Consider the following 22,388-nt stretch of genomic DNA (forward strand, 5'->3'; position numbering starts at 1 on the left):
GGAAAGCAAACTTACGTAATTCATTCAAGTGCGCGTTCATACGCACTCGTTTTCCATCGCGTTGTCACGTGATGATTATTGACTTTATCTTCTTATCTCTTCGGTTCGACTTTGGGTGCCGGGGCATCGGTCCTGTTCCTGGTCTGTCTGTCTTGACAACTCATGGTGGCCGACTCCCCATCTTGACGCCTTTCGGTCGCCCGAGCAAAAATAAAACTATTCCGTAGGGAAAATCCCATCAACTCGCGGCGGCTGCCTACGGGCAGCCGCCGAGCATCACGAACGGCAAGGTGGGTCGCAATGAACCCATTATATACCCTGGGCCCGCTTCCAGCCTCATGTAGATTGCCGGATTAGAATGGAATTGGCCCTAAGGCATAAACAATTAAACCAACACGAGGTAAACAAAGTAATGACTTGAAGCCCCAAAAACGAAAGGGTTTAAGCCCCAAAAACTAAAGGACACAAAACCACCTACAAAACTAAAGACAGCCGCAAACGAGTCCTTGTTGGGCAAATTTGTTTCGCAGCAGATTACGGTAAAATTGTCTCTTTAACCTGTGTTATAAATTGATGCGATATGTGCAGCTCAGTTAGCCGTTGGTGTTTAACAATAAGAAATTCCAGTACTGCAATGAGATGATTAAAGATGATATACCGCGCACGCGGCCAAAGAGTCATCAATTAGGCAGCCGTTGTATGAGTGGCAGAGCAGGGCATGCATAGATTACTCCTGGCGACATTATCAATACGAACTAATCTGGTGACGGCCTCCAGGTAGCTTAACCTAGCTTAACCTTATTCGTCGAGGGCACCACACCAGACCATTGGGCGTGAATTATCTTCCTTCATATTGAGTGAATTGTGATCGGCTTCTGGCGGCAAGGCAGGCGACGTTTGTCAATAAGGTACGAAGAAGGGCAGACTAGAGTTCTGGTGTCCGCAGAGAGATAAGCATTTTATCCAACGTTGGTATGTACAGAATTACGATGTGCGACGACAAAAATGAGTAAATCTAACACTACGAAAGTCCGCGGAGACATCACTGCGACACGACTCTACAATTCGATATATATATATATCTTCACAGCTCTTACTTGACGACTTCCTCCTATCAATGACACCCCCATCGAAAGACGCGCGAATTGTGATTGTCGGCGCGGGTGCGTTTGGCCTGTCCACGGCATACTACCTTCTTGCGTCCGGCTATTCATCGATAACCATCCTGGACCGCACCACGCCACCAGTTCCCGACGGATCCAGCGTCGATATCTCTCGGATAGTCCGTGCTGACTACGATGACATTGTGTATGCTAATATGGTAGTCGAGGCGCTTGAACTATGGAAAACTGAGTACAAAGAGTTCTATTACCCATGCGGTTTGCTCAGCATGACTCCTACAGATAACCCAAAGTACCTCGCCGATGCACTTGCTAATGTTAGCGGCATTGGATTGCCAGTCACGCAATTTAGTTCGGGACAGGAGGCTGCCCAATTTTTGAAGCTGACACATGAAAAGCCACTGGACGGACTTGCAGGATATTTAAGTCACGATGCTGGCTGGGCATACGCTGCAAAAGCTACAGAGCATCTGTTTCGTAAGTGTATCCAGTTAGGTGCCGTATTTATCAAGAGCAAGGTCGATGAAATAATCTACTCCGCTGATCGCACCATTGTTACCGGCGTCCAACTGGATGGCGGCAAGATGCTCCGGTGCGATTTTGCCGTCATCGCCGCCGGCGCATGGACGGATACCCTTGTGCCTAGCGAGTCACGCATGATGGCGACTGGTCAACCAGTAGCATTTATCCAGCTCACAGAGGAAGAGTACATCAAGTACAAACACCTACCGATATACATCAACTTTGTGTCTGGCTTCTACGTATTTCCACCACATCCTGAGTCACATATCGTCAAAGCTGCGCGCCATTCTTATGGGTATACGAACTACCGAACAGTTGCGACATCATCTAGTTCGCGCGAATCGTCACAGCCACCAGAAATTGCGTATTCGAAAGGTGCGACTCCGCCAGTGCGCACCACGTTACCCAAGGACGCGGAAGACTGTCTTCGTCTCGGGCTAGCAGAGTACTTTGGCTGCAACATTGCGGAGCGTGATTTTGTGAAGGCCAGGATATGTTGGTACAATGACACACTGACGAAAGATTTCTTGTTTGATTATCTGCCTGGTGTTGATAATCTCTTTATTGCGACCGGCGGGAGCGGCCAGTATGTCAAATATCGCTCACATGCGTGAGTAACTAAATACTAACTATGACATAGTGGATTCAAATTCCTACCAATCATTGGTAAATATTCGGTCGGAATCATTGAGCAAACATTGCCAACAGACTTACTCGACAAATTCAAGTGGCGCACAGACATTCAAAAAAAGGAGGATCTGAGTCGTGGCGGGACGCCGCTGATGACACTGCAAGATGCTGAGGCTGGGGTGTACCCTATAACCAACGCGGAAAGTACACAAGGTGTCAATATATCTACTCTGTAAATCATATTTTATGGACGCTTAGAATAAGAACAATACAATTCATATATCGGGCCTTACAGCCTTATGTTGTATTAATGCTTACACTTATACTTACTGTTGCCATTCTCCATTCATCATGTAACTACAGACATATTCATTACAATATGAACGTACAGTGACTTTCTCGAACATGATATGCAAGCAGATACCCAATTCTGTTAAGTATATCTCCAGTCACCAGCGTCATACGATTTTATATAGATGCACAAATTCAAGGGCCACCAGATATGCCCAAGGAGATAAGTGGACTACTTTTCATCGCTTGATCCACTAACAACACTGGCCTCTCCGGTGCTTTCCTTCTTAGCATGCCGCAACATAGTTCGCTTCTTTAGCTCCTGCCATGTATCATGCATGCTACTACCACTATTGGCAATAGAGTTGACCGCACTTTGACTATTGCTCGTGTTCGTTGCATTGGCAGTATCGACAGCGTGGTCTACCTCTTCTTTCCTTTCAATTTCAGGCTTGTAGTCTTCGCTATCCCCTTCAACTGGGACGTGCTCTAACACTTCTGTCTCGGTCGCCAACAACTCCTCGTCCTCAACCAGTTCTGCATTTCGGATCCACCTCCGCCGACGTGTGTACTTGCCAAACGCATCCTCCTTGGACGGCTTCTTCCACGTGTTATCATAATACAACCAGCCTTCCTCGTCTCCATTGGATTCGTCAACTCGCCACTGATTGTCAACCCATTTCCAGCGCATGCCTGTGCCTTCAGCATCCGGCAGCGTAAATTCATCAGGCGACGGACAGTCATTAAGGAACTCGTCTGTCCAAGCCGTGCGTTCATACGCCAGTAGGTTAGCCGTCCATCCTATGCCGAGCCATTTGCGCTGATTCTCGTACACGACGTATGTGAATCTGACGCCATCGGCATGTTGATTCTGCACGTGGGCATTGTATGGCCGCTGATTGACGCTATGAGCCACGTCTTCAGCAAGTGACGTCGAGTAGCTTTGTGATACGGTTGCGATCTCTGCAGATGAATGAGAAAACGATGATCGGCTGGCCCTAGCTGTCGACGGAACCGCGAGCGCAATTGACCGCGAGCGTTTCCGTCTCGAGAAATCGAGACCGGTGAGATAGAATGTGATCAATCGCGCAGATCGTGACCGCCACAGGATCGTCCGCGTGACGCGGGCTGGTAGAGAGTGGTAAGTTAGCACAAAGACTCCGACCAGGAGTAAGATGATACGCGGTGTCAAAATGTAGAATGTAAGAATGATATATAGAGGCGACAAGAACAACGTTGTCAATAACAGGCGACTGAGATCGCGCGTAGTCAACGAGAGGTTTGTGACAGGCGAGAAGAACATGTCGAGGCGAGTGGTCAGAGTTGTAAGTGTGTGGATGATGGCGTCGAGGGTGGGGTGTTCCTGCTGCTCTTTGTCGACTGCGCTGTGGAAGTAGACGTACGCCGCCACCCCACCGACCGCTAGAAGATGACCGCCGTACTGTACAAGAGTCTCCCAGTGCAGAACTATTCCGCTCCAGGCCGCGACGACCAGGAACGAGGCCCAAATATCACTTGAGGTCCAGGTTAGCAACGCAGCGGCGCGATCGGCAGCGACGATGTACGGATACGCTAGCGACAGCGCTCTAGTCACGGCTGGCGGTGTCTGAGCCAGTAGCGGCGACGTCTGATGAATGTGAGAAGATCCTGGAGCGACGAAAGTCGCATAGGTCGGCGAGGAGGAGAGTGCTGTGGTGGGCGAGCCGAAAGGTGCACCTGCAGGTGCAGCGGCTTGGGCGGCGGCGGGAGACATGGACATGAGCCAGGGCGTTTCAAGCGCGGCCATGCATCAGCATGGTGTCGAAGAGAACTGGTGAGGATTGTGAAGTGCCGAGACCAGCTGATGGTTAGCCTAGTCTAAACGGGTGGTGCTCCTTCGCGCCGTAATCGCGATCCGTGAGGGCCGGTCCGTTGAAAGGCCCACAGAGCGGAACGATGACGTGCAGAGCTGAACATGTGCCGCGCAGTGATTACGGAGACGTGCTTATGACGTCGTCGCACAGCCCATGCAAGCAGCCACATACGCCACAAACTTCCCAATAGATAACGATCAATGAAATTATGGATTAATTAAGCATTCTCAATAATAGTCCACTCTTGATACTATACAAGGTACGCTCGTCTCCGATTCACTTCCTTCACCGTCGAGATAGCGTCAAGGCACACAACGTGCAGTACCAGTCTTTCTTTCAAAACATATAATTTAAACTGGCCATTCTGAACCGACAGGTTCGTTGGAAACGTTGCCTCAGACTGTACAAAGTCTGCCGCATCTACTCGTCTTCGCTTCTTCGAGCTATACTCATCAGAAAATAAGTCCACAAATCCATCATCAGACACTTGAATATCGACTTCAGAACCATTCACATTCACTGCAGCATCACGCAAATCAACTCGCAGTCGCACCTGCCCATTATCATCCGTCTCATCTGCCACTTCTGACAGCTTTTGCATCAGTGCCCTCAGCTTCTCGGCAGCACTGCTTCCTTTTATGATGTACGCACCCCAACGGCATTTACCCCTTATTGACCCGTTGCCGGCGATGACATCATGAGCATGCAATATAAATTCGTTCTTCTCAACTTGAACCACTAATTCCCGAGCTTCATCGTCCACAAACGGGCGTTTGTACTCCATTCTTCTTCTTTCTGTGTCAGATTTCTCGATGCTGGCACCTTGGGGTTTGAAGTCTTTTAACCGTATTGAAATCTCCTCGCGCCCGGTAAGCAAGTTTTTCGATACGGCAAAAGGAATCAATCGCTGTTCCAAGCCCCTGAAATGGTAGTAACGGCATTCTCTCAGCAATGCATCCCGGTGTTCTGGCGACTCAAACTTAATTGGTGTACCCTTGAGCGCTTGTAGCAGCTGCGCGAATAAGTCGTTTGAGTGAGCCGGAACGGATGGTGGGGCCACTGCTGGAGGTCGAATCAGTCCTCTTGTCCCAGGAAACACTTCCTGAGGTGATGCAAAAAAGGATGAAAAGCCGAGTGTGAAGAAATTGGGAGAATCACCAGGTTTTGTAAACAGCTCTCGTGGAATAGTGAACTGGCAACTACCGATGCGCACAAATATCTCCGAATTAAACAAAAGCTTGGCGAGTTTCGGAAGCTGGTAGTAATGAGCGTCGGCATAGAGATACACAAAATGATATGCGTCCTTTGGGATGACGTAGTAGCCCTGTAAGTGCCTCACAATGTCGCGGAAAACTTCTGGAGAGCGGTCTATATAGAGTACCGGATACTCCTTGAAATTGCTATGCCGTTGGGATTTAAAAAATTGAGTAAAGTAGGAAGGCGCATCAGAAGATAAAGATGCGCCCGACAGACGGAACAAAGTGTCGCCCACTTGTATCGAGAACACCTGTTCATGCGGTAGGATTTCGGGAATATTCACATGCAACATTGGACCGTTGAAGTTCGCTGCATGACTGGCTGTCAGTGGAGGCACTGCTGTTCCCATCGCAGTCGTCATTGATCGCGTTGCAGGATTTGCGACAGTACCGCTCGCTATTGGTGAGACAGATGCGGCCAGAGATGTGAGGGGTACATTATCACTCTCGGAAGAAGACATTGTGTTGCTGTCGATAGATGGCAACCCAAGAAAACTGTCATCTGGCATTAACCCCAAATCGGCAAAAATATCACCATAATCGTTTGGCGATGGCTGCTGTGGCTCTGTCGATGACTCGACTGAGGACCGGCGGCCGGCTCGGTGTGCACTTCGGTCCGCCATTTAATTCAACCAATCATTAGAATAGCCAAGGACTTTCAGCTACGCACAATGTTATCGGCTTAGCAATTCAATATTGGCTTGCATCCACTGGCGCACGACTCGATATTGACTGTTAACGATTCGACACTTTCGAGAATATCAAATAGCGGCAAATCTCGCGATAATTCAAATATCTGCGGCTCATCGGAGGTTGCTATTCGGCAGGGTAATGCGGGTTAACGCTGAATGAGGTTACCCGCCTATGTCAAAAAAAATTTGTTAAAAAGTCCCAACGCGATTCCCAATGGCTTCTAAATGACACGAGTTAGTGAACCAGCTTTCAATCGTCGATCACCGTCAACTGGGCCAGAAAGCCTGCTAGGTGTCCAGGAAATGGAGGAGGACGTTGGAAATAGTGTGAAATTTCGTATTGATATTTCTCGCGCCATTCGGAGACTGCAGGAGTTAACTAGCAACAGCAATATCAGCTTGAATTTCAATTCCTTGGTGAAGAGTCACGATGGTAACGCATCGCTCGACCTAGACGCATTAGCTAGCTTATCGATAATTCCAACCATTACGAGTTCCGTCCTATGTGCATTTTATCCATTGTTTCCGGATATAGCGGCGCGGTGGCTTGCAATAGCGGACGACGCGTCTGTAACATCAGCTTTTGCTCGGGTAGTGTCGGTCAGTCCTCATATCGCCATCCATGCTGACGCATATTTGGAATCTGGTTGGAGAGGCAGATATGATTTAAAGGGACTAATAGCATTATATCGTCTTTTAGTATTTGACAAAAGGCGTTTTGGCAGACTTGTCTGTGCGAAAGAGATACTATCGCTCATTAAGGACAATACGGTTGCTGGTGCCAATAAGCTGGTGGGCATTTTGATTTGGGCGCTGCACTTGGATTTATCTGATGCTGTAACGAATGCGATGGTAGAGCGATATCTTGCAGGCCAGACAATGATGGGAGAGTTCGAGGGAGAGAAGAATGTTGACTTTTTATTTTTCACGTGAGTGCAAGCTATTAACCTCCGAAAATTGTTTTAATGGACCTATAGGCTGTTCGAAGCAAAACGAATATCGCTGTTGAATAGAACCTTATCTGATATGGACTACTCGTTCGATTCGTCGTCCGACTCTGTCATGGTGGACGATACAGAGTTGTCGTTACGAACGGCGAATCTCTGCGGCGTTCTGGTCCCACGGTACAAACGTATGTAACCATCAATAATCCCCAGTGCATTACTAACACATCTTAGCATTATCCACGTCAGCATCGCCTCTCGTCTACACCCGTGCCACTATCAATAATGTTCGCTCGCTGGCTATGGTGCTTCGTACAGCGTCACCCCTGCTTATCACTGGACCTCCTGGCAGTGGGAAAAGCTTCCTTATTGATAGCTTATTATCATCCCTATCTCGCACATCCAATGACGTTGTAAAGCTACACCTTGGTGAGCAAACAGATACAAAGCTACTGGTTGGCTCATACGCTACAGGCGAAACTCCGGGATCGTTTATGTGGAAGCAGGGAATTCTCGCTAGCGCGGTGAAGCAAGGCAAAGTCGTTGTTGTGGAAGACATTGATAAAGCTCCAAATGAAGTCCTGAGCGTTTTGCTCTCGCTTGTTCAACAGCGCGAGATATCTGTACCTTCGCGAGGCCAGATCATCCGTGCGGCCAATAGCTTTCAGATTGTCGCCACGATCACCGAGCAGAGTTCGTCTCACACCAAAGACTTTATTGGAAGACAACTATGGAGCCATGTCAGGTTAGAAATGATAGACGACGATGAACTACAGCAGATTGTCGCTCTAAAATATCCGCGTTTGCGAAGCTTAGCGGGCATGATGCGACAAGTGCATGTGGTTGTGCGCGAGGCGTACAAAAGTCCTAAATTTTTGGCTTCGACTCGAGGTGCTCAATGCCGGACATTCTCGACGAGAGATTTGCTGAAATGGGCGAGACGGGTGGATGTGTTACTATCAAGATCTGGCAGTTTAGGATCTTTGGAAACGGAGAGTGTATCACGGCAAGTTTTTGATGCTATATTTTACGAGGCTGTGGATATTTTTGCTGGTAGCATTAGAATTCCCCAGGGGCGATTCTTGATCGTGAGTGTTATTGGTAGTGCAATGAACGTAGAGCCACACGTTATACAGCACTACCTCTCAAGCCACGTGCCCGGACTCGAAGATACGAGGAATTCTCTCATAATTGGCCGAGTTGTGATCTACAAACCTCCCACATTGAAGAAGCGAAATACTGGACTATCTGCTTCACGGTTTGCGCATACCAAGCACACGCTGCGGTTATTAGAACAAATTGCAACATGTGTTCTTATGAGGGAGCCGGTACTATTAGTGGGCGAGACCGGAACCGGGAAGACTACTGTCGTACAGCAACTGTCTTCCACAATTGGTGCACGTCTGACAGTGATAAACGTGTCGCAACAGACTGAAGCCGCAGATCTACTCGGTGGCTATAAGCCCGTGGATGTCAAAACTGTTGCTGTACCATTACGCGAAGAATTTGACATTCTATTTGAGAATACATTCTCCAGCAGACGGAACGAGCGCTTCGCTACTGTTTTCAGCAAATGCTTTCTAAATAATCAATGGACGAATGTAATTCGGCTCTGGAAAGAGGCAGTCAAGATGGCACAGGATGTAATTGCGAAACAGCTAAGTCTTACACAGGATAATGGAGAAGACAAGCCAAGCAAGCGGCGACGCATTGATCCCTTGACAAGCCAAAATCTGCTACGATCATGGGAAGATTTCGCACAGAAAATTTCTGCATTTGAAGTGCAGCACAAAAATATTGAGAATTCATTTGTGTATAGATTTATTGAAGGTGCACTTGTTCGTGCTGTTCGCAATGGAGATTGGGTGCTACTTGATGAAATAAATCTTGCCGCACCGGACACGTTGGAACACATTGCAGACTTGCTCATGGAAGGTGGAGAAGGCGCATGCATTCAGCTTTCAGAAACCGGTGACGTGGGTGCCGTGCAAGCTCATCCTAATTTCCGGCTCTTTGCTTGCATGAATCCTGCGACAGATGTTGGGAAACGAGATCTCGCGGCAGGGTTTCGGGCCAGGTTTACGGAAATCTATGTTGGTTCTCCAGATCAGGACCCGGCAGACTTACTTTCTATTGTGGAGAAGTATATTAGCCCGCTAGCTATTGGTAACGATGGTGAAGGGGCATGCCAGGATGTCGTGAATATGTATCTCGAGGCTAAACGGCTGGCAGAGGATCATCTCATTGTCGATGGAGCCAGTCAGAAACCGCATTTTAGCATTCGAACATTGTCACGAACGCTAGTGTATGTGCGCGACATTGTATCGTCCTACGGGCTCCGGCGAGCACTCTATGAAGGGTTTTGCATGGCATTCTTAACTTTGTTGGACAAAGCGTCAGAAAGCATCCTTATGCCAATTATCATTAAGTACACAATTGGGAAGTTACGGAACCCCCGATCAGTTATGTCAAAGGTTCCGAATAAGCCTGAAGTTGGCAAGTACATACAGTTCAAGCACTACTGGCTTGAAGCTGGCTCTTTCGAGCCGGACGACCAAGAACATTACATCATAACCCCGTTTGTGGAGAAGAATATGCTTAACTTGGTACGCGCAACTGCCACAAGGCGATTCCCGGTGCTGATTCAAGGTCCTACGTCGAGTGGCAAGACTAGTATGATCAGCTATCTAGCTAAGAAAACGGGACACAAGTTTGTCAGGATCAATAACCACGAACATACGGATCTGCAGGAATATCTGGGATCGTATGTTTCGGATGCACAAGGAAATTTACGTTTCCAGGAAGGAGTATTGGTGGAAGCGGCAAGAAAGGGGTACTGGATTGTGCTGGATGAATTGAACTTAGCACCAACAGATGTTCTCGAGGCACTTAATCGATTACTTGACGATAATCGTGAAATTTTTATTCCTGAAACACAAGAAGTCGTTAAGCCTCACCCGCATTTCTTACTGTTCGCATCTCAGAATCCACCAGGATTATACGGGGGCCGGAAGAATCTGTCCAGAGCGTTCCGCAATCGGTTTTTAGAGCTGCACTTTGATGAGATTCCAGAAGAGGAACTAGGAATCATTTTGACAGGAAGGTGCCAAATTCCTCCATCTTATGCAAGGAGAATTGTCGAGGTTTATAAGGTATCGCATTTCTGCATGCTACATTGCTAAATATACAGTTAATGTTCTAACGTCATTTTAGGAGCTTGCGATACGTCGGCAATCAACAAGACTCTTTGAAAAAAATGGATTTGCAACTTTGAGAGATCTATTCAGATGGGCTAATCGCGAAGCTGTAGGATATGAACAACTCGCCTTGAACGGTTATCTTCTCTTGGCAGAACGTGTGCGCCGGCCCGAAGAACAGACAGTCGTGAGGGAAGTTATCGAGAAAGTTATGCGTGTCCAATTGGATATTCCATCATTCTACAGGTCTTACGAAATCCCTGAAGGCAGGTTTCCTGAAACTGTTTGGAACAACTCAATGCGAAGACTTTTTTGTCTTGTGAATGAGGCACTTACGAATAGAGAACCAGTATTACTAGTTGGAGAAACCGGCTGTGGGAAGACTACTGTATGCCAGCTTTTAGCGAAGTGTTTTGGAAAAGCATTGCACATTGTCAACGCCCACCAAAATACCGAAGCTAGTGATATTATTGGTGCCCAGCGACCTTTGCGAAACAGATCAGAGATACAAAGTTTACTAGCAACGGAACTTAAAAAGTGCCTCGCGTTAGATAATATCAGTGATATCGATGTGGATCTCGACGAACTTATCGAAGTTTTCGATAAATCTAAGGTCTATATCGACAGTGACACTCTCAGACGCATCGAGGACCTCCGAAGTCGACTAAAAATCCTTTTTGAATGGTGTGACGGCAGCTTGGTTCAAGCTCTTCGACAAGGTGACTTCTTCCTGCTCGACGAAGTGGCACTGACTGATGATTCGGTTCTTGAACGATTGAACAGTGTTCTCGAGCCCGAAAGATCGATTTTGCTTGCAGAAAAGGGGTCACAGGACAGTAATGTGTCGGCTGCGGATGGGTTTCAGTTTCTTGCCACAATGAATCCTAGCGGCGATTATGGCAAGAAAGAATTATCCCCTGCACTGCGAAACCGTTTCACGGAAATCTGGGTGCCCGCGATTACCGATATTGATGACGTCTATCAGATTGTAAATTCCAAGCTTGGCGAAAATGATAAGTTGTTCTTCAGCCGTCCGATTGTAATGTTTGCAAGATGGTTTGGAGAAACATACGGTGGTTCTGTCGGCGGCGCTGGCAGCGGTATCGTCTCTATTCGTGAGATACTATCATGGATTGCGTTTATAAATGCTACAGATACATTGAGTCCGACTGTTAGGTTGGTACATGGTGCTTCTATGGTCTTTATCGACACGCTTGGAACAAATACTTCTGCATATCTGGCGGAATCGCCCAAACTGTTAGCGCGCGAGCGTTTGCGATGTGTTGAGTATCTATCTAGTCTCTCGGGCAAAGATTTGCGCGGTATTTATGCTACAACTGTTACCGTAACAATTACGAATAATAGTGTGCAAGCGGGCGTATTCCGTGTTATTCGAGAGTCAACCGATATAACGCAAGTGCCCTTCAGCTTTTCGGCACCGACCACGGCATTCAATGCGATGCGGATCATTCGAGGTATGCAACTCCGAAAACCCATCATGCTCGAGGGGAGCCCTGGTGTTGGCAAAAGCAGTATAATGATAGCCCTGGCAGCGGCAGCTGGCGTGGAGCTTACGCGCATCAATTTGTCGGAGCAGACCGATTTAATGGATCTATTCGGGGCCGATAGTCCAGTCGAAGGCGGCAAAAGTGGCGAGTTTGTGTGGCGTGACGCACCATTTCTTCATGCTATGCAACATGGTCACTGGGTTTTATTGGATGAAATGAATCTGGCGTCCCAATCAGTTTTAGAAGGCTTGAATGCATGCTTGGATCATAGAGCGGAGACATACATTCCAGAACTGGATCGCACTTTCCCTTGTCATCCGAAGTTCAAAGTTTTCGCTGCGCAAAATTCGCACTACCAAGGCGGTGGGCGAAAGGGATTGCCAAAATCATTCGTTAACAGATTTACTGTCGTTTATGTCGACTTGTTAACACCAATGGATCTCAACATCATCACTCGCCAGTTGTTCCCAGACGTGAATCCTGAACTAGCAGAGTTAATTGTCGATTTCGTGTCGGTTTTGGAGACAGAGACTACGTCGAAGAAGAGCTTCGGTCGTATTGGCTCCCCGTGGGAATTCAATTTGCGTGATACGATTCGCTGGTTTCAGCTACTCCTGCGACAGACTAAGAGATGCTGTGCCAAAGAATTTTTAGATATAGTCGTCAAGCAACGATTCCGCACCGCTGAAGATAGAAGGGCTGTTGATAACTTGTACGAAAAGCATTTTCACGAGGTGTATTCGCCACGTTCGCTTGGATATACATTATCCGATAATTACGTACAAGTGGGTCATTCAATTCTGCCTCGAATATCGAATCTTGGTAGCTGTGCATTACCATCGAACGATCTGGTTATGTTGCATTGCAATATGCTTCCTATGGAGTCGCTCATGACTTGTGTGGAGATGTCGTGGCCGGCTATTATAACCGGACCTCCGAATTCTGGAAAGACGAGCTTGATTAGATTGCTTGCATGTCTTGTCGGTGCACGACTCGAGGAGTTTGCGATCAATAATGATATAGACAGCATGGACATAGTTGGTGGATTCGAGCAAGTAGACCTCAGTCGAAGAGCTTCTACAATTTGGGACGGTATTCGTCAATTTGCGTCCAGTATGTTAGCCGATGTACAAATGACCGAAAATCACATCACCACGGCCGTTGTTCTCGAATTATTTGATCTCGCTCGAACCGAAGAGACGTCTCTTTCTCATCTTGATGAAGCATTGCAGATCCTCTACAAGCTGCACGACTACGGCGACAACGCTCGTCAATCCGAGATTAGCTCCTTCGTTTCGGAAATCGTTAAGCTCAAAAAGGTCACCAATGAGCCTACGAAGCAGCTAGCAATGTTCGAATGGTTCGATGGGATTTTGGTTCGAGCGGTGGAAGAAGGGTATTGGTTAGTACTTGACAACGCAAATTTATGCGGCCCGTCGGTTCTTGACCGTTTAAATTCTCTCTTAGAACCAAATGGGGTCTTGGTGATCAATGAACACGGTCTTGAAAATGGACAGCTGAAAATTCTGAAGCCGCATCCCAACTTCAGGTTATTTTTGACCGTCGACCCTCATCATGGTGAACTATCCCGAGCGATGCGTAACAGAGGAATTGAAATATTCATAGATGACTTGCATTATCGTTCTTCGTCTTGGGACAGAGCTGTTCTCGAGTTGTCGGCTAGGAACTTCGACAATAGCGTTGTATTAGAGCATAACAAGGTTCTTAATACTTTCAACAACCTTTCTTTAGATTCTATTCAACGGTCGTTTAGTAGCTTGACCAGACATATTCCTGTCACATCGTCGCAGATGCGTGTGTATGGGCTATTGGACAACCTGTCAATGGTTGATGAATCGGTCTCGGATAAATACCTAGCAATTTGCACTATTGACCAGTTGCCAATAGCTTACAATCGGACTATTGCACGATGGGCATCTGCTGTACACAATCTATCTTTGTACACAGATGCTGAGAAAGCATATCCTCTGCTGGTCTCTAAGCTCTTTGCCTCATTCAATCAGTTTGCTTTTTCTAAAGAGATCGCGGACATATACCGAAGCTCGTTGATTCCCAAATATGACAATTATCAGGTAGATTGGATTGTTCTTTTCTATCAGACGATTGGATAGATTTGCTGATCGTCAATGTTCACTAGACCTATTATACGCTATCTAATCCGTACGGACTTGTATATACCAAGTACGAGGCAGATGCATTCGACGCTACCGAGCTTGCACTTGCCTATGACACTATATTCGAATTGATATTTATTGAAGAGAAGCTTGACGCAATTGAGTCACAATCCCGAACGGTGACACTTTCGAAATTGAATTATATTGAGCGTTCAGCAGCTGTCGTTACCAGGTCTAAGTCCGTTAAATCACCGAAAGAAATTTTTCTATTGCTGACCTCAATGTTTCGTTTGATGAATGCTATTTTTGAAGGGACCAAATTGAGGAGTCTTCGAAAGGTTCGACACTATATTTCACTTACACATATAGTTGCTGACTGGGGGATTCAGGGAACGATAGAGAAACTTGCAGAATTTTCAAATGTCTTGGGAGATATTGTTATTCTGACTGATCGGATGGATGTCGACGAAAGTCAGTTTCCCGTCTATCGGGATATTCTGGACGCCTTGTCCTCGGATATCGAGATATTCGGTACAACCATAGTCACTTTGAGTGAATGGGACTTCTTACAGCGATCGATTAAGGCGTTCAGTTCAAGGATTTCACTACGAAATGGTAAATCGATGGAACTCATTTGGCAAAATACGCGTCCTGCAGTTCCTACGTCATCAGAAGCCTGGGATGCGTATTTGGAGTTATTTCAAATATCATCGAAGCTGGATATGATTTCTTCGACTATTGATTTAGGTATGTTGAGCAAATTGTTACCTTGTAGCCTTGCTAAACATATTTTCAGATCGGCAACAACATTTGGTGTTGTTGCAACGGAAGCTACTCCTGGTGGCCAGTGGTGTGTTGGACGGTGATAATTCATTGTCAGGCGATATTAAGGTAAGGTTTATGGCACCTGATGCACCTATAAGCTGTGCTGATTGGCTCCCCATAGACGTTGAGAAATGAAGTTGAGGAGTTCATTGCATGTGTCCGTGGTAGGTCTATCGGAAATGGAAACAAGAACAAATGGGTGGCGATCATGGACGTGGTGTTGAGAAGTGAAGAGCTATATGCTATGGCACACGACAAGGTCAGTATTCCTACACTACTTGCCCGTAGAACAAAGTCCAGCTGACATCCATTCAGAAGTGGGACATATTGAATAATCTACAATTAGCAAATTTGTCTGGACGACCCTTAGAACTGGGTATCAAGACCTTGTGCTACGCCAAGGCCAGTGGTGAGTCTATATTCTATATCTGCGGTATATTACAGAGCCTGATCCTAATTGATGTCTCAGTACCAAACACGCTGGCAGTATTCGGCTCATTGTTTTCGGAAAACTCATCGATGCAAAAAATTTCTGCATCGTTTAGTGGGGGGGTCGTACTTGAATTGATCAATACAGTGTCAGTATTTTTAACATCGTTTTATTTTACGTCGGTGAGTTCATGGCTGACTTGGTGCAGCTCGTCCGTGGAGTATGGTCGAGTAGCCGACGTTGTCGAAATACGTAACGAGATTGCCCTAGCGGGTGGCATCTTGGGATATTCCAGTAATAGCTTGTGCCAAGAAAAACTTCGTTTGCTGTTCGACGTGCTCTTAAAGCATGTACATCAAGTACGTTGATATTACAATGTCCTAGGAGGAATATAAGTACTAATGGATGCAACAGATAATGTGTATTCATGAAGATGATGATGTGGGCAAGATTAACACGGTCTTTGCAACTATCACGGCAACTGTCACGGCAGCCGGCTCAGAAATCGATCAACAGTTAATGCAGTTAGAGTCATATCTCCGAGCATCGGGAAAAGAAACGTTACGCTTGATTCCACTTCTGCAAAGTATGCTATCGTTGCCTCGCAATGGGTCTTGCTACGGCCAAAGGGATCTTGGAAAGCTTTTCATTAAGTACTCAGAAATTCTGTGGTACCTGTATCTTCCGAGCTCTCCGCACGATCCAGCGATCAAGCCCTATGTCGAAAGGAACCGTTTAAAAAGCAAGAGATCGAAATTCTCGTCCTGGTTAAGAGCTGCGAGGATTGTTGCGGATGTCTTCACTGGTCCAAATGCCAATCTTCGCGTTCAGTCATTGGAATCTGAGCTCAGCGTCTTATCTGATGCACTCCCGGTGCCTCTGTGCTTCCGCCCTGAAGTCTCGCAATCGCACGAACTTTTCCAAGAGCTAAATAGGTATTACGAATCGTACATAGCTGAGGGGAAAGTAGATAGTCTTCTTGCCAATATCTCAAGCTCGACATCCCGAGCCGTCGACGTCGCAGGAATGTTTCTTAGAAATTCCTATCAGCTGATTTGTCGATTACGTTCACAATTCCCATACTACACAGATCTATTTGAACCTTTGGAAACTTATTTATACTTCATGAAGGTCGGCGTCGGTTTAATCACTACTTCCTACCAGAATGAAAGCAAGTTACACATTGACGTTTACGAATGGATAGTGGATGCTTCTGTTCTGAAACCGAGCGGTATTTCTAAAATTGTGCAAAATATTCAGATAGCCATCCTAGAACAGGGCCTTGGGCAGGATTTATCGAGAAAGATCCTTCTGAATTTGCTTGAGTGGGCAGCTACAAGGCTTCAGGCAATCGGCGACTACGATGACAATACGCTTGACGGTATCAATAATGTTTTGAAACAGTTCTACTATCAATGGTCCTTGAATAAGAAGCGAGAAGACGCGGAGAATCAAGCAGCGTCTAGTATTTATAAGCCGATGACCAATGATGAAGAGCAGGACCAAGAATTCAAGCAGATGTTTCCGGATTATGATGAAATTATTTTGCTGGATCCATCTAACGAGAGAAAAGAGACTGAAGATCTCAACGTACGAATATTCGAGGCCTATGTCAAATTATTCGGTAGTCCTCACGGTTCAGCTTCATATCCGGAGCTAATGGATGATTCTATTTCTACTTTGAATGAGGTCGCGAAAATTGGCCTGGTAGCTAGCGACTGCGATATCCAGCATGTCTTACCGGCAGTTATGATTAGAACGGCGACGCTTGTTGATAGGTTGAATGGTTCGAGCGTATCGCCAAATCCGAGCTTTTATGTGGATGGAAACATTTCTAAAGCGAACGAAGTCGCGAAAATCTTTCTATCTCTTCATGTCAGGTTGACGGAGTTAGTGGAACGCTGGCCCGAACATGAGACTCTGCGAGATGCGTTGGAGGCATGTCAAGAGCTTTTAGGCTATCCAACTACCACTCCCGTTGCCAAATTTCTGAATCAAGTGGAAAAGGAACTGAGCGCCTTACATGAATGGCAGAAAGTTGCCAGTCGTGAATTCTCTGTGGTTGATCATATCGACGCTTTGAGTAAATTGGTCATTGAGTGGCGAAGATTGGAGCTGGCATCTTGGTCATTCCTATTCAACAAAGAAGCTGACGGCATGACGAAGAAAGCGTCCGAGTGGCTATTCTATCTTTACGAAAATGCGATTGCAATTCCGACGCGACTGTGTGAAGATAGCAAAGGTTTTGATTTGCATGTTCAGGAACTGGTGCAAGCCGTGACAGCGTTTGTAGGAAACTCTCCAAAAGGGCAGTTTCTGACCAGGTTGCGACTTCTTCAATCTGTTGCAACTCATGCTGGTACAATTAGAGACCCAAATCTTGTGCGGGGACTTTTGAGGATTGAACGCCTATTGCGCAATGTCACTCGATTATACGAACAATTTGTGCCGATCGTAGAAGAGTCGATTCAGTCTCAACGGAAGACCCTGGAAAAAGAGATTTCAGAAACGATATTACTTGCGAGCTGGAAAGATTCAAATTTCCTCGCTTTGAAAGAAGGCGCTCGGAGATCACACCACAAATTATACCGAATAGTTCGAAAGTTCAGAGAAATCTTGTGCCAACCAGTACGATCGATTCTCGATAGTGGACTCGGTGATGGAATTTTAAAGGAGGATATTCGCACTGTCCTGGTCAGATCAGATATGGACATCATCGAGCCTACAGGATCGTTCACCGGTTACGTGGATCTGTGTTCCACAATTGCTGATTGGAATAGTCGTCCGGAGCGATTAATTGACATTGCGGCAACGTCTCAACGGCTGAAACGCATCGTGTCTGAAATCCTTGAGATTGAGAGGCCATCACTGATCAACTATGCAGCAGATTTGATCGACGACATGCAACAGCTCAGGAAAGAAACTCCTAGCACGCTTACAGAGGAGAATAAGAGCAATGTTCAATATTTGAAGGCTCGAAAAGCTAAGCTTCTCAGTGAGACTTTGAAAGACCTCAAGCGCATGGGTCTCAAGTTCCGCGTGCGCTCTGATTTGTTGACCACCCAGGACAGCGTGGCAAAGATTCTGACACGAACGAAGCTATTTGACGAAGCTATCTCTCACAAATTTGATGACTACTTCTTCCGTGTATTGGAGATGACTCCCCGTGTCCGTACTTGCACGCTGAACCATTCAGACGACCTCACACTGTCGCAGGTCCAACGTGGGCTCGGCTGTGTGGAGAGTCTGTTGTACGTCCTTATATCTCAGCGTGAGGCCGTGACAGACGCACTATCGTTGTATGGCCATTTTAAATCTGCGTATGATGAGTTATCAACATTAGCGACTGTTTCGGCGAAGAATAATTTGCAGCCGTTGGACTTAAGAGGACAAAAATTGTCGTCGTTGTCGCAAGCTCTCAAGCTATGCTGCAGTACAATCGATTTTGGATATTCTGCGATATTGGCACATATGAAGTTATGTCAAGATGAAGACACCAGCGCGGCTTCATTGTTCACAAAATGGAAGACTTCGCTGACGATATTGGCATCTCGGATCGACCAAATTGAAGAGCCAAGAATTGCTACAGTGTCGACACGAGAGCAGGTTGAGATACTGAATGAAGTGTATAGCACGGTAGAGAGATTCTACAATGAACTTCACGAGATTGCATCTATGCGGGAAACGTATGGATACATAGTTAATGTTCTCATATCATTCTTGACGACCGAGTTCACGGCGGCCAAGGTCGGACAACAAATAGCAGGACCTCCAAGGTCGACAATCGCGGAGCTGGACCACGCACTTCGCACACTGTCAGATTCAATCTTAGTCGTCATTCAGAATATTCGACGAGTGTCACTGCCCGCCATTACGATTCAGGACGATAATTGGGTCACGGAATCAACTCAACGTGCGACCAAGATGTTGCAGTCGCTTAACTTTGGTAGTATCATCACAGCAGTCGAGAAATGTTTGACGATTATCAGCGGGCTCGATGTTGACGATATGATGGGATCAACATTGATTGGCGCCTTGGTCTCTCTTACGATGCCGTTCATGCAGGCTTACTCCTCTTTCGCTGAGAAGTTAATACACAACGCTGCTGCTGATCATGCGACAATGGCAAAGGGGAGCTTGATATTAATGAAAGCATTTTTCTCGGTTGTTTCATCGGGATACTGTGCACCTCAGGAACAATCTGACGGTCAAAATGATTCGGAAGCACAAGGCACGGGATTAGGTGAAGGCGAGGGCGAGCAGAATATTAGCAAGACAGTAGGAGACGACGACGATTTGACAGATCTCGCAAATCAGCCAAATGGGGAGAAAGAGAAGGACGATGGTGACGAGCAAGAAAATGACGATGCGGTGAATATGGATGGCGAGATGCAAGGAGAAACAGAAGAGATTGATGGCCAGGAACAAGAAGATGAGGCGAGTGAAGTTGACGATGACGATGACGAAGAAGAGTTAGACGAAGAAATTGGAGATGTAGACAATCTAGATCCTTCGGCAGTGGATGAAAAATTGTGGGACGACGGCAATACAGAAGAGCAATCCAAGGAGAAGAACGCGAAAGAAAATCTCAAAGACTCTACCAGAACTAACGATCTCGCTGCCAAACCAGACGAGCAAGTAGGCGACAATACAGAACAGGCAGAAGAGGGCAAAGATGATATGGATGGCGAAGATAACGAAGAAGACGAAGGATTAATGGAGCAAGAAGACCTTGTGAAACAACAAGATAATCAAGATATCGATCCTATTGCACCTGAGGGTGAGGCTTTAGATCTCCCTGAAGACCTCAATTTGGACCAAGATGAAGATGAGTCCAAAATGGACGATGAAAACGACGACATGCCGTCGGAGGGAGATCCGCTTGATAATCCGATGGAGGTCGAAGATAAATCGACTTTGGATGAGGAGCCGGAGGGCCAAGAGAAACAGACTGGGAGCGCCACCGACGAGGACATTGAAATGGCCGACCAGGAGGAGAAAGATAGTCAAATGCCAGGTATGCTGCCCGAACAGGGTCTGTGACTTGAATGGTCTAATGTTGATATAGATATGCCGGACAATGGAGATGACAATAATCAAACCAATGAAATGGACGTCAATGAGGAAGAGGTCGATAATCTTTCATCGTCCGCGGACGACCGATACGACGAAGTCGCTAAAGAAGAGCACGAGAAAGATCAAGAGAGCAATCGCGATTCGCAAGGCATAGGTCTGCAAGGTCCCGAATATGTATTGGACGAACACCAGGAAACAGAAGCAGCGACTAAAGGCTCTGAAGGCAGGGAAGACGATGGTCAAGATGCCGAAGCACAGGATACGACTGAAGAGTCGACTGGTCAAGAGAAGGGACCAGTGGCCGCGAACGACGAAACGCAGGAGTCGATGGCTCGGGAGAAATCAGATCAGACGAAAGAGCATCAGCGCAGACTTGGCGATTCGTCCGAGGAATGGCACCGGCAGAATCGAGAGATTCAGGAGGCAGACAAAGATGCGGGAGAGCCTATCCAGAATGATACCAAGGTGTGTGAGTCTAGTGTAGTTTATTACGGTACTGGCTAATCAATTACAAATAGAAGTTCTCGGAGGAGTACAGGCATATGGATGAGTCTGAAGCTACACAAGATACTCAAGCGCTTGGAGAAGCCTCGAACGACCAGCGACAGACAATCGAGGATGACGCGATGGCGATTGACGATGTACAAGAGCAGACCATGTCGGTACCAGACGTTCCACTAGAGCCAGAAGAAAATGCTCCCAAATCGGAAGAGTCGTCGGCTAGGCAGCAGAGTATGGGAGGTATCGTTGGAGACCGCAAGCTTATTGACGAGTTCGGCCAGTTCGAAGACAATGTTATGGAGGATGGTGACCTTGTTGAGCCCACAGTAGAACTGCCAGTTACTACCGAGCTACAGGTGGACGTTGCCAAGGACGAGGCATACAGATCGGTAGACGAAGCTCGAGACCTATGGCAACGACACGAGCGCGCAACGGCAGACCTGTCAAATGCACTATGCGAGCAACTGCGACTTATCCTGGAGCCGACGTTGTCTACGAAACTACGAGGAGACTTTCGCACTGGCAAACGTCTTAATATGAAGCGAATTATCCCATATATTGCGAGCGGATACAAGAAAGACAAGATCTGGCTGCGACGCACCAAGCCGAGCAAGCGGGAGTACCAGATCATGATCGCTCTCGATGACTCCAAGTCCATGTCTGAGTCGCAGAGTGTGGAGCTGGCGTTTGATACTTTAACGTTAGTTACGAGGGCACTTGAGCGACTCGAGTCAGGGCAGCTGTCGATAGTCCGGTTTGGAGAAACATGTGAGGTGGTGCACCCATTCCAGAAGCCGTTTACGTCGGAAGCGGGCGCACAGGTCTTCCAGTGGTTCGGATTTACGCAGGTGCGGACGAATGTGCATGGTCTCGTGGAGAAGTCGATGGCGTTGTTTGACGAGGCAAAGTCAGATAAGAAGGGCGACATGTGGCAGCTGGAGATTATCATTTCAGACGGCGTGTGCGGAAATCACGAGCAGCTGCAGCGGCTAGTGAGAAGAGCACGAGAGCAAAAGATCATGCTGGTATTTATCGTCGTCGACGGCCTGCAGAAGTCTGCAGAGACAGATGGGCACAGGACAGTGTCGCAGTCGATTCTGGACATGAAACAGGTTGCATATGAGACCGACAAAGAAAGTGGGCAGATGAGCCTGAAGATGACTAACTACCTAAGCTCGTTCCCGTTTGAATTTTACGTGATCGTGAGGAGCATCAGTGAGCTTCCTTCTGTGCTTGCGTTGGTTTTGCGACAGTATTTTGCCGAAATTGCAGAGGTGCGGGAATGATCAGCGTTTATGTATGATAAAGTTACTGTTTGTACTATATGATGAGTATCGTAAATATGATATGCACTTATGCAGCGTAATTGATCGATTGTACCATGTCCCTGCTCCATTCCGTTATTGA

General features: G+C 46.8%; 4 protein-coding genes across 4 annotated transcripts; 2 read left to right on the forward strand and 2 right to left on the reverse strand.

Moving 5' to 3' along the window:
- The first annotated feature begins 772 nt into the window (after positions 1 to 772).
- Positions 773 to 2,645, forward strand: V1508DRAFT_409974 (FAD dependent oxidoreductase). Its single transcript, XM_066939235.1, has 3 exons — positions 773 to 972; positions 1,031 to 2,229; positions 2,284 to 2,645. Exons 2-3 carry the CDS (start codon positions 1,118 to 1,120, stop codon positions 2,507 to 2,509), a joined length of 1,338 nt encoding a protein of 445 aa, XP_066798417.1. The 5' UTR covers positions 773 to 972; positions 1,031 to 1,117; the 3' UTR covers positions 2,510 to 2,645.
- Positions 2,472 to 4,474, reverse strand: V1508DRAFT_409977 (integral peroxisomal membrane peroxin-domain-containing protein). The gene has a single exon (XM_066939236.1). It carries the CDS (start codon positions 4,348 to 4,350, stop codon positions 2,797 to 2,799), a length of 1,554 nt encoding a protein of 517 aa, XP_066798418.1. The 5' UTR covers positions 4,351 to 4,474; the 3' UTR covers positions 2,472 to 2,796.
- Positions 4,475 to 4,608: 134 nt separating this feature from the next.
- Positions 4,609 to 6,433, reverse strand: V1508DRAFT_409978 (uncharacterized protein). The gene has a single exon (XM_066939237.1). It carries the CDS (start codon positions 6,294 to 6,296, stop codon positions 4,668 to 4,670), a length of 1,629 nt encoding a protein of 542 aa, XP_066798419.1. The 5' UTR covers positions 6,297 to 6,433; the 3' UTR covers positions 4,609 to 4,667.
- Positions 6,434 to 6,668: 235 nt separating this feature from the next.
- V1508DRAFT_348714 (uncharacterized protein) lies at positions 6,669 to 22,267 on the forward strand (the record flags this gene model as incomplete). Its single annotated transcript, XM_066936731.1, has 14 exons — positions 6,669 to 7,294; positions 7,343 to 7,497; positions 7,544 to 10,461; positions 10,523 to 14,107; positions 14,173 to 14,487; positions 14,539 to 14,896; positions 14,946 to 15,040; positions 15,096 to 15,233; positions 15,290 to 15,383; positions 15,444 to 15,552; positions 15,613 to 15,763; positions 15,819 to 20,421; positions 20,473 to 20,945; positions 20,999 to 22,267. The coding sequence occupies 14 exons, from the start codon at positions 6,669 to 6,671 to the stop codon at positions 22,265 to 22,267; spliced, it is 14,889 nt and encodes a 4,962-aa protein (XP_066798420.1).
- Between the last annotated feature and the right edge of the window lie 121 nt (positions 22,268 to 22,388).

Source organism: Lipomyces doorenjongii, assembly GCF_038497915.1.
Source record: "Lipomyces doorenjongii strain NRRL Y-27504 unplaced genomic scaffold V1508scaffold_4, whole genome shotgun sequence".
NCBI lineage: Eukaryota > Fungi > Ascomycota > Lipomycetes > Lipomycetales > Lipomycetaceae > Lipomyces > Lipomyces doorenjongii.